Source organism: Schistocerca piceifrons, chromosome 4 (genome assembly GCF_021461385.2).
Source record: "Schistocerca piceifrons isolate TAMUIC-IGC-003096 chromosome 4, iqSchPice1.1, whole genome shotgun sequence".
Taxonomy (NCBI): domain Eukaryota; kingdom Metazoa; phylum Arthropoda; class Insecta; order Orthoptera; family Acrididae; genus Schistocerca; species Schistocerca piceifrons.
Genome location: NC_060141.1, coordinates 132,735,372 through 132,748,559, shown reverse-complemented (window position 1 = coordinate 132,748,559; position 13,188 = coordinate 132,735,372). Strand labels below are relative to the sequence as shown.

The following is a 13,188-nucleotide window of genomic DNA, read 5'->3' as shown; positions in this document are numbered from 1 at the left end:
TCCCTGCCAATGCACCAATTGCGACGGATTTTACGTTGTTGCTGCAATGCTATTTCTTTTATAATTTTTGTTCACCTACCTCTTTACAGCAGTAGATCTTCGCACATAAACTCCTGACTGCAGCTACTTACGAGATCACAGAAAAGCAGTGTTGAGGAAACTGTAAACTCATAGCTACACGCCGGAGGCCACTATAAGTAAAATTTGCTGAAAATTTTCTATGTACTTTAAAGAAATGATTCGGAAAGGGAGTGTCACTCGTACTTTAAACATGAAGTTCAAATTTAAACCTTCAGTAGATCTTTATTGCTGTTAAGCAAGATCATCAGCCCACATTTACGAAAATTACTGAAGTTTCTGCTCACAGTTATCACCATACCTAAAACAGCCAGAACTTTTACCTTCCCAAATTCTGAAACCAATTACTTGTAACACAGTCAATGATTGGCCAATTACGAGTACTTGTGCACACAATATTCAGTGGTTGTCTTTAGTTAAAGTTTATGCTCGCCATAAAATACTCAGTAAGAATATACTCAGTACCACCACGCTATATAATTCAAAGTTCACTCGCGATTTTCGTCGGAACAAATTATCACAACACTCAAAAGTTTTCATAAACAGTTTCTGGTCACTACCAGATACCATTAACACTGGACCATAACGCGGAAGTCATCCCGAGACTTCATCTTACACATAATGCGAAAAGTCACATCCAGCATAACCGCCTCCAATCAAAGCTATCTCGCGACTCTCCTTTCACTCTCCCACACTCAAAACTATTTCACCTCGCTAGGCGGCCAACCGTCTTGCTTCTCATTGGCTGTCAGCACTTACAACCAATGAGAACTCACTTCTAGGGCATGGCTCGCGCCAAAATCTAGCAAGCACCAACCAATTCTCTAGGCTCATTGACATCATCAAATTAAGTAACACAAAACTCTCTAATTAAATAAACAAAACAAAATGAACTATAAGCTTTACTCTACATCTGGAAATTTATTATGTAGTTGCGAATGTTCTGGCTGTCTTATACATAAGCATACATACTTGGACATCTGACATTCACTAGTAGGGGAACCACTAGTGGATTCGTTCCCACGTTACAGAGTTGGAACACTTGCCAGTTCCTGTAGAGAATTACATGAATGAGTTTTAATAATACCGAACGTCCCACATACTCTCACGCACGCATTCTCATTCACACGCACCCTAACACACAATACACATATTTACTTAGAATTCTTGAAATTATTAATATAGAAAAGTCACAGAGGTTTTCTGAAACTAAAAACTTTCCAAATTTATATATGAACACTGAAAGTGTTATCAGGTCATCGTACATAGTCACTGAAGGTGAACTATTACATCACTGTATTTATTTAAATTCTTGACTGTTGGAAAATTATGTTTTTTTTTATGGAATTTTACTAACTTCCAAAATACAACTATTTTTGATCTCAGACTTTGACATATTGTTTGTTTTCACAACAGAAAGTTGTACATCAAATATGACGTTCCTCAGGTTATTCCTTTATTAGTTATTAATATTTTTAGTTTCGTATAATGTAAGTGGCCTGCCAGCGCCACTCCACTGCTTTCACACGCGCAGCTGCAACAGATGGTCGTGTTGTCAGTCTGCAGGACACAACTCTTCCGTTACTTACTGTATAATACTCTACCGGCTTACATTACAGCCCACATACATTCTGAAGTAAAGCTTTTAACAGACAAATGGGTGATCGCACACTAGCTGCGACGCCACACTCCGTCAGTCCTACCTGGTAAGGATCCCACACCGCGCAGCAGTATTCTAAAAGAGGACGAACAAGTGTAGTGTAGACAGTCTCCTTAGTAGGTCTGTTACATTTTCTAAGTGTCCTGCCAATAAAACGCAGCCTTTGGTTGCCTTCCCCACAACATTTTCTATGTGTTCTTTCCAATTTAAGTTGTTCATAATTTTGTACCTAGGTATTTAGTTGAATTTACGGCTTTTGGATTAGACTGATTTATCGTGTAACAAAAGTTTAATGAGTTCCTTTTAGCACTCATGTGGATGAGCTCACACTTTTCGTTATTTAGGGTCAACTGCCACTTTTTGCACCATTCAGATATTTTTTTCTAAATTTTTTTCAGTTTGTTTTGATCTTCTGATGACTTTATTAGTCGATAAACGACAGCATCATCTGCAAACAACTGAAGACAGCTGCTCAGATTGTCTCCCAAATCGTTTATATGGATAAGGAACAGCAAAGGGCCCATAACACTACCTTGAGGAAGGCCTGAGATCACTTCTCTTTTACTCAATGACTTTCCATCAATTACTACGAACTTTGACCTCTCTGACAGGAAATCGCAAATCCAGTCACATAACTGAGACGATATTCCATAATCACGCAATTTTACTATGAGCCGCTTGTGTGGTACAATGTCAAAAGCCTTCTGGAAATCCAGGAATACGGAATGGATCTGAAATCCCTTGTCAATAGCACTCAGCACTTCATGTGAATAAAGAGCTAGTTGTGTTTCACAGGAACGATGTTTTCTAAACCCATGTTGACTGTGTGTCAATAGACCGTTTCCTTTGAGGTAATTCATAATGTTTGAACACAATATATGTTCTAATATCCTGCTGCATATTGATGTTAACCATTTGGGCCTATAATTTAGTGGATTACTCCTACTACCTTTCTTGAATATTGGTGTGACCTGTGCAACTTTCCAGTCTTTGGGTATGGATCTTTCATTGAGTGAACTGTTGTATATGATTGTTAGGTGTGGAGCTAATCCATCAGCATACTCCAAAAGGAACCTTATTGGTATACAGTCTGGACCAGAAGACTTGCTTTTGTTAAGTGATTTAAGTTGCTTCACTACTCCAAGGATATTTACTTCTATGTTACTCATGTTGGCAGCTGTTCTCGATTCAAATTCTGGAATATTTACTTCATCTTCTTTTGTGAAGGGTTTAGGAAGGCTGTGTTTAGTAAATCTGCTTTGGCAGCACTGTCTTCATTAGTATCTCCATCGTTATCGCGCAGAGAAGGCATTGATTGTTTATTGCTGCTAACATACTTCACATACGGCCAGAATCTCCTTGGATTTTCTGCCAGGTTTCAAGACAAAGTTTCACTGTGGAAATTGTTATAGGCATCTCACATTGAACTCCATGCTAAGTTTAGAGCTTCTGTAAAGGATTGCCAATCTTGGGGATTTTGCTTCTGTTGTAATCTTTGTATGTGTATTGCCTTATGATAAATAAAATAAATTTCATTAAATATCTCCAGGAAGTCTTAATTGCTTTTCTCAGGTAGAGCTTCCATGTCTTCACAATGACATTACACGAGTGCTGCAGTATTTTGATGGACATTTTTGTGTGAAAGAATTTTTACAATTTTGAAACTTTTTAGGTCACAATTATGTGGCAACTAGAGTGCAAAAGTGTGTGAAAGTGTTTGTGCCAGTCCTTATACCAACTGTTTCAACCAGATAAAAATAATATTATGTCTTCAGTGCTCCTAAAATCATTAAATAATATTGAAAATTTGTTTTGTTTGTAATCTATGTTGTTGTGAAATGAGAAATATAAAACCAAGTCATATGCAGTGTGCCTGTACTGCCATTTAAATGCGACATGTTCACAATTTCTCGCTCTCTCTCCTCATAGAGCACAAAAAGCATGGGTAATGGTGGGGAAAATGTACAGTGAGGCTGAATGCTGTGGCACTCATGCCAAACATTGGTCTGTAATTTGAAATCTTGATTACCCCTGACTTAGACAGATACAAATTAGTACATCAATGTAGGTATAATATAAGGAAAGGCTAAGTGACTATATAAACAAAAACTGAATTCCATCCAAACAGGCCTTGAAGGCTGCCATGACATCCTCAGCCCACAGGTGCCGTTGGATGCAAATATGGGGGCATGTGGTCAGCACATCTCTCTGCCAGAAGTTGTCAGTTTTTGTGACCAGAGCTGCTACTTCCCAAACAAGTAGCTCATCAATTGACTCAGACAGGAGCTGAATGCACCCTGCTTGTGAACAGCACTTGGCAGACTGGACAGTCACCCATCCAAGTGCTAGCCATGCCCAACAGCACTTGATGGTAATCTGACAGGAATTGGTGTTACCACTGCAGCAAGGTCATTGGCTGAATATATTCACAAAAAGTGGAATAAAATCATAGGCCATAGATCTATAAGAATAATGCAGTGAACAGCTTTTGAATGACATGCTTCAGTAATATATTTGGAAACAAACACAGTAGGACTCAAACAGTGAATGTTTTAAACTTCATTAAGCAGTTAAAGAGGGTACTAATAAAATAGCTTGAAATCATTGTATGTGAAGATATCAACAGTAATTTCATCTCAGATATTTCTAATCAAGAGCATTTACTGGTACTAATGTCTAATTTTGGTTTGCCCAACACGGTAACATTACTAATAACAATAGAAGGGTAGAATGCAACATCGATTAATTTGTTTTTAAACATGAAATAGACATGGGTCATTATTTATCTTAACATGATGATCAAACTGAAACAATAAAGCATCTCCAGCTAAAAGGTTTAACTGAGAAAGGAAACATACAGTTTCACAGAATCACAAATGCTGAGGAAAAGTTTATCAAGGACACGCATGGGATGAGAAGGATAATTGAGGTACTGAGAACCATTAGGGCTCAGAGCACAGAAGCAAAGCTTTGAGAAAAATAGAGGTTTCTGAAAATCAAATTTGTAGATAAACCATCAGTCTCATAGGTCTGAACTGTTTTTTAACAAAGTCCTTATGTCCTATACTTCCTATGAAAAAATAATGTATCCAAAAATTATGTTATGAAATATTAATTACTATTTAAAATTATATTTATTATAATGTTAATTCACAAAAATTCCATACGTAGGCTAGTGACAATAGTGTCTTTTGACTGTCATAAAGCTTATAATAAATGTGAAACTAGAATCAGAACATAAAGAACAGATACTAAATGCGGCATGCACACACAGTTATGACCTATTCCAAATCTTCATGGTCCTGGTTAACATTTTTTCACTAAGCACATTCTGTGGATTGAGATTTAGATAAAACTGCTGATACACCACTGATTGTGAAGTATTACTACTACATACATGATGTAGACATTAAATTATGTCATCAACCATAGATATCAATTGGACAGCACACAGCAAAAAGTAATGCTTTTTGTTTTGGGCCCATATACAAATGAATATCTGAGAAATTGATGTGAAGCTTTCCATAAATGTTCACATATACAGTGTGGATTTAGAGATAGAGATAAATCTGGTTCACCATAAGATAACAGATGTCAGGAGCATGCATACATGCTATAGTCTTAAAATTGATGCCGACATGCCTTAGGCCGATATGGTTCTCAATTCTTTCTCAGACATATCCTTACAACATTATTAATACTATTTTTCTTTACAATGGGTCAAGGACATCTACAATGAAAGCTAATCCTAACATATGGGATCAAAATACATTGTCCAGTCACATTTATGTGACCACCTATCAAAAACCTAAGTAACTACCTTTTGTAGCATGAGATCTACAGGAAGAGAATAAATGAGGTTCTGGAAGGTACTGACAGGAATGTGGAACCATGCTGATCTAGTGCCATGGCCAGCTGTGCTAGGTTTCTTGGTTGAGGGTCCATGATGTGAACAGCCCAATCGAGGTGGTCCCACAGATTCTTGACTGCATTTAAATTCGTGGAGTTTGTTGGCCAGGGGAGTAAAATAAACTCATCGTGGGGCTCTTTGAAGCACACATGTAAACTGCGAGCTGTGTGACACATTGCATTGTCCTGCTGGAGGATGCCAACAAGTCAGGTAAAAAAAAGGTGCATGTAGAGGTGGGCATGGTCCCTCGGGATATTTATTGTGCCATTCAGAAAAATTTGATTACCCAGGAAATGCCACAAAAACATTCCCCAAACCATAACACACACAGGGTTTGCATTCAGATGTTTCACACTGTACACACCAATGGCTATCTGTCTGATGGAAAAGAAAATGTGATTCATCTGCAAAGGTCATTTGGCACCACTTAGTGGACATCCAGTTGCAGTACTGGCTTCCAAATTCCAGCCTTTATTGCTAATGAACAGCAGACAGCTTGGTTGCAAGAACCCTGCACCTGCTGCAGGGGCCCATACACAGTAACATTCACTGAGTGGTCATTAATGAGACACGGTTGGTTGACATTTGGTTGATCTGGGTTGTAAACTGTCGACACTTGCATGTCTGTTCACCCATACACATCTCTGCAGCCACCTTTCATCCCTTTCATCTATGGCCTATGGTGCCCACAGTTGTGTCAGTACCAGTTTAGGATAGTGCCATTTTCCCATGCACAGTGTACTTTAATCATAGCAGCACATGAACAGTTTACAAGCTTTGTCATTTTGAAAAGGCTTCCACCCTTGGCCTGAAAGCCAATGTTCATGCCCTTTTGGACATGAGATAAATCACTCTGTTTCGACATTATGACAACAACTGCACTGTTTTCTGCATTCCCCGGCGTGCTTTATGTACCCTTCACTGCTAGTACTGCCACCAGCCATCTGTGAGCAGTTATTGCACATTGACATAGAAAATAGACCGTGTTCACATTAATGTGATTGGACTGTGTGTCTTGTCCCAGGAGGGAAAAGCTTTATTTAGTACAGAGGACTACCTATAATAAAAATATGAGAGCATGAAAGCTAATCTGTAAGTGTCTTTTCATTGTGCATGTCTTCAGCTTGTTGTTTCTTTCATATTCAGCTGTCAGGGCTGATCTTTTTTATTTCCAACAACTCATTAATAGATGTGCTATGGAATTTGAGTCTTAGAGGTTAGTATCTTGTTACTTTTGAATTGTATCTTGCCCTGTGCATCAATCATACAACATGGTTTGAAGTGAACTACCCTTCTCTTCAGCATTTTGTGTGTCTCACTAAGGCTCATTCTTGTTTTTATTGACGAAAATATCTTTAAAATGTTCTGAACCCCCAGAGTTACTGTTATTCTGTCCTCACAACTTCCCAGTTATAATTGCCTGCTAATCAACCAAAACAAATGTGATATTGCCAAGTGCAGTGGAAAATGCTGTGACTTCAGCAATCAGTATGTACATAGCTCACCCTTGTACTTCAAATGTTTGATTTTCCATTTCAGCTTAACATTATGGGAATATGAACAATTGTGTGTCGGTGGGTGGGTGGATGGGTAGGTGGGTGGGCAGGCACATGCCTGTAGGATAAATTGGTGTGTGTGGGTGTCTATGCAAACTAAATTTTTCTTCATGTTTGTTCCAGCCATATGATGCATACTTTGCTTTCAGACTCCCAAATAGTTTTCTTAGAATGATATTAATTTTTATATGTACTTTTGTACATAGGTATAACAAATGTTCAAATAAATTTGAAAATGAAGGAAAAAAAGACTGGCTTATAGCTTCCAACATCCTTAGTTCTATCAGTGGTGTGACAGGTTGTATCAGTGGTATGACCAGAGCAACTATAAGGCGTCTTTCTATGAGTGGTTGCTTTATGACTGCATATTGTTAATATAAGGTGTATAATTACTGTTGTCATTTTACCACTATGTCCTGACTTTTTTTAAACAGTGTTATAATGCTATCAGATTTGGTTATTCTTCCATTTTCTTTCCATTGTACATCAAAAAGCATATATTACATATGGTACAATTAACAATTAATGTTGTTATAGTTCTAAAGAATTCCTTAATGTATTACAATAAAAATGTAGTGTTTCACTAGAAAGGTAGACAAATGCCTTATCAGTTAAGTTTGGGTTCTCTTGTCCAGTGTTCCCCTCACCAATTCCTTTCTCCTCGCTACAGATGGAGCCTGTGATTCCAAACACTAGGAGAATGTTTGTATTTTTTATAAATTTCTGTTGGCTGTACATGGAGTTGCATATCCTGAAAATATTGGCCAGCTCATCTGTCTCTTGGTGAATGTAGCAATTTCTTAATGGAGTGTTGTTATATCTCAGTTTACTTTATTTTCACCTTTTTCCTTCACAGGCTCATGATAAAAATATATTATTTAAGATTTTTAGTTATTTATTTATTGGCCTTCACTTACAGCCACACAGCTAATCCAAGCATACAATGTCTTAAAAGGTTAATACAAATTGCAATTCCTTGTAGAATAATACAGAAAATCAAACATATAATGTCTTGGACATTAAACCAAAATAAAAGTCCAGACAGAAACACACAGACCCCTTATCTTAACAATAAGGTTTCAAACACATACACTCACCTCCACTCACCTCCTTACACACACACACACACACACACACACACACACACACACACACACACACCAACTTAACTGTTACATTTTAGTTCCAACTTTTAAAACAAATGTCTAAGTTCATAAACAAGAGGATTAACATATGAGAAGGAGGTGCCTGATGCGTGCAGACCAGCTCCATAATCACCCAGTGGGCTTCCCTTTTCTATCAAAGGCAGACAAAGAAGATGTGATTAATGTATTGGAGCTCCTTGCAGCCATAATATGGCGATGCTACAAGGTGGAGTCTATAAAGCTGTTGTCATTGCCAGCAGTGGTAGAATTTCAACCTGCCAATGATCCTCAATATATCAGAAAGATCAACTGTATTGATGCTGTGCGTACTTGATACAACAGAAGTTATTTAGTAGGATAAATAACAACTCCTTTTGTCCTTACCAATTGATGCTAGTGTTTGCACTGTGAAGAGTGAGTCCATAAGTATTACGATATGGATACTTGCTATGAACATGCCATATCTTAGTGCTCGTTTAATGGCTAGGAGTTCAGGCATGTTATTTAATGCCTCTTTAAGTAAGCAAAATAGTTCACTCTTTTTTATTTTTAATACCTACATAGGCACAGTTGACAGAATCCTTGTATTTAGACCCATTGGTACCTGACTATTGTTCAAGGAGGCTTTCTAAATTGCTGTTATTGATTTCTTGGTTCTCAGAATATCCCAGATCAATACCTTTTAATCGGTTTTAGTCTTATAGTTAATTATGTTCACTTTTACTGAAAGATGAAAATGAAATCAGCATGGCTAGATGGTGAATTCAGTACTGTTATTCATAACAAGTCTAGTATCTTTACCACTGCACCTCCTCAGCTGGTACAACATAACACATCCATGTTTCCTTTGCTGAAATGCCTTTTACAATTTCTTATTTCAGTTCAGCATCTACAAACATACTTTGCAAACTACTGCAAAGTGAATGGCAAAGGATACATAGTATTGCACTACATATAACATTTTCTTTTGTTCCAATCATATATGGTCCATGGGAATAATAACTGCTTAAATGTGCCTCTGTATGCTGTAATTATTTTAATCTTGCCTTTGTGGTTCCTTTGGAAGCAGTACATAGGAAACTGAAATATATCTCTAGATTCTTCACTTAAAACTGGTTCTTGAAACTTCATAAGTAGACTTTTGTGGGATGAGTGACATCTGTCTCCAAGGATCTGTCACTTCAGGATTTTCACAACTTTTGTGACACTCCCTCATCGGTCAAACAGATCTGTCACCATTCATGCTGGCCTTTTTCACATGTGCTCAATAACCTTTTAATCCTATTTTGTGTGGCTCCCACACACTTAAACAGTATTCTCAGATGGATCACACAAGCAATATGTAAGCAGTCCCCTTTGTAGACTCACTACATTTTCCCATTATCCTACCAATACACTGAAATGTGTCACCTGCTTGACTTATAACTGAGTTTATGTGATCCCTCTATTTCATATCTCTACAAACTGTTACGCCCACCTATTTGTCTGAGTTGATTGATTCCAAATGTGATTCATTGATGTCACAGTCATATGGCATTACTTTTCTGCATTTTGTAAAGTCCACAGTTTCACACTTATGAACAGTTATAGTAAATTGCCAATCTTTGCAACATTTTTATTAATATTAAGTGCCAGATAATTCATAAATAACATGAAAACATATACCACAACACAATACCCTCTTCCTAAAATTACTTGTACTTCTGTCATTGACTCTCTGTCCAAGATAATAACATTCTGCATCCTCCCTGCCAAGAAGTCCATGATTTACTCACAAATTTTGTTTGATACCCCACATAGTCATACTTTACAGTGGCATTGTATTTAATTAAATATTTCATCCATTGAATTGACTTGATTCATGCCTTTCAGCTTGTCATGTGAGAAGAGTGTGAGTTGAGATTTACATGACTGATGTTTTGGGGTTCCATGCTGATTGGCATAGAGGAGATCACCCTGTTCAGGATATGGTACTCATTGTATATGAGCTCAGAATATGTTCTAAGTTCTTTAACATACATGCATCAGTGAGATTGGTTGGTAGTATAGCAGATGCCTTCTGCTACCCTTCTTGCGGGTGGATGACACCTGGTCTTTCTTCCATCTTCTATGCACACTGTTTTATTCAAAGAATGTAAAATATATTATTCTTAAAATTGGAAACAAGTTGATGGTAAATTCTGTATGCAATCTGACAGAGATCCCATTGGACAATTTTCTATGTTTATTTCAACAATTGCAGCTGTAACTGAGTACCAGTGATAGTAATATATGTACAGTGGTGTGGGAAGTTAACTCTAGCAGTGATTCTGCCTGTTTCTTTGTAAAGGAACTCCAGAAAATGCAGTTCATCACCTCTGCTTTTGCTTTGCTACCTTCAAATTCAGTTCCTATGTCATACATGTGTGTATGGAGCCTAACTTTGACTCCAGTGGTAGCCCTTATATATGATCAAGACCACTAGACTTACCAGTGACAATCAAGGGTATGTGCAATGATAGAGCATGTACCTTTGCAATGGAGACGGTGTCCATTGGAAAGGAAAGTACTTGTGGTACCTTGATAAATGAGTTTCAGTAGTTCAACAACACACCTACATAGACAGAACTTTGAATCACCACACACATAATTTAGTACAATGCTATCTAAGAATGCAGTTTCGTTGGGAGCTGTCTGGTAACATGTGAAATGACATCTGTTTAGTTACTTATTTTCCCCATATGTTTTTATGTTTTAATACATTTTCACTTTTGTGGCTCGAAAGACCTGTTCACTGATTATGTTACATTATCTGTCTCTCATTAATTTTACTAACTTTCTTGCCTAGTGACTAATTTTTTCCTATAACTTTCTTTTTTTTCAGTTAAGATATGCTGGAAGACCACCTCTAGCAGCAGCAGCTGTTGGCGTTGCTCAATGGCATCAGAAGGAAGCACAAAGTGTGATTAGTCTACCATTCATTACGAAATAGGTAGTACCTGAATCTCATTGCAGTTAATAACAATGATAAACAATTAAGAGAGACATTTTGCTCAGTTACAATGATGTATTTTTTTAACACTAAAGCAGCACTGCTTTATTTCTTTAGTTTGTTTTGTATGATTTGATTTTTATTTTGGCCATATAATACATTCTGTGTAAGGGATGTATCTGTAACATAGAGCAGATCAGGGAATATAGTATTGCATTAACCTTTTTACCTATGTAAGATCCTTTCACAATGGACATTATTTTAGTTATTTCTGTGAGCAGCTGTGTGAATTTTTTGTTACAACCCACTGACGGGCATAAACAATGTCTTAGGCGTACATTTTATTTATCTGACATCCTTTACACATAGATAATACTTTAGTTATGTTATTGTGTTGCTGATCCCTACATGGAAATTAAAAATGACATCAACATTCATATTTGTGTTTCAGTTACCAAGCAATAAATACAAACTAGAGATTGCAATTCATCCAACTATTCTCCTGAATTTCCAGATCAATAGGTAAAATTTCCCTGAACTGATTTTTCTGCTATGTGAGAGCATGTTTTACTTCACTGTTGTAATAGTTTTGAATTTGCAACATCACTTTGACTATTTTGAGGTCAGTCTGGATTGAAAAAAGATGTACATGAAACTACCTTTTTTTGTTTTTTGAGAAATATTGTTCAGGTGTAAAATTGTTACAAAATTATTTCACAAAATGTTTTATGTTTCATTATCTATCCACTGTGAAAACTCAAACTGATTATGACTGTATCATCATAAGATTTAGAAAAGCGGGTCAGTTGATTCCCCCTCTCACTCTAATTCTCCACTTATATGGTCTATCAATGAGAGGTGAATGAATGTTGCTTTGGCCTGTCAGGAAGGCATAACTACTCTCTCATCCAGGCATAATGAGTTTGAACAGTTCATGAGGGAATCAAGAGTCTATTGAAGGTGAGGGTGAGTGCAGAAAGATAAACAGATTTCAGTAAGAATCTTTATTGACACACCAAGCTGAAGCAGATGTAGGTGCGTGCTCTCATCCAGCGGGCTCAGCCTGACACCAAACTACCACTTCTCTGTGCCCGTGCGGTGTAGGTGGCCACGGCTGGGGACCACATACACTACTGAGGTGGGATGCCGACGATGTGCTGCGGTGTGGGTAAGCTGGTGCCATCACAGCATTCTTTCAGGCCATAATGACAGTTAGCACAGGTAGTGGTGACTTGACAATGGCCTGCTGAACCCACAGGATCCTGTGAATATCCTGGTTGTGTCAAAGTTGGACCGCAAGGAGCGTGGCTGGCAGCTGCCTGACAGATGCTGTCTGGCCCAAAACACAGGTCCATTGAGCTTGTCACAGGACGTTTTTGCTCCCCTGAGGGTCATCGAGCCCACCTATTTATAGCATCCCTGTGCCAAGTTGTTATGCTGTCTGGCACTGAAAGCACACTCAAGCAACTGCACTGAAAGCACACTCAAGCAACTGGCGCAATACTGTGTTAGTGCCTAGTTAAGGTCTTGTACCAAATGATAACATGATGCCAGAGGGCTGGCAGTTCAGATGTGGATCACCCTGCTTTCTCATTCCTCTGCATTATAGTATTCCATCCACACTGTAATAACACCTTCTGACACACACTCTGCATTTTTAGAGAAGCCTTGCTCTATATTCACGCTCCTGTGTGCAACATAAGAGATCATTTTAACTTCATAGTTTGCAGATTTTTCATCCAGAATACCTACAATTTACTTAGCATATCACAGTTTGGGTTCTAAAATAGTTGTTCAACTGAGAACACTATTTATACATTTGCTCATCAGATAGTACATTCCTTAAATAATTTTATATCACCAAATGG

At 37.7% G+C, this 13,188-nt stretch overlaps 1 protein-coding gene across 1 annotated transcript in view; it reads left to right on the top strand.

Annotated features, from left to right (window-relative positions):
- The window catches only part of LOC124795215 (probable 2-oxoglutarate dehydrogenase E1 component DHKTD1 homolog, mitochondrial), a 355,821-nt gene extending 344,064 nt beyond the window's left edge, over positions 1-11,757 (top strand). Inside the window, exon 19 of the mRNA XM_047259132.1 lies at positions 11,213-11,757. Within this exon, the coding sequence (XP_047115088.1) occupies positions 11,213-11,320 (108 nt within the window). The 3' untranslated portion in view covers positions 11,321-11,757. The remainder of the gene's footprint in view (positions 1-11,212) is intronic.
- Positions 11,758-13,188: the final 1,431 nt, after the last annotated feature.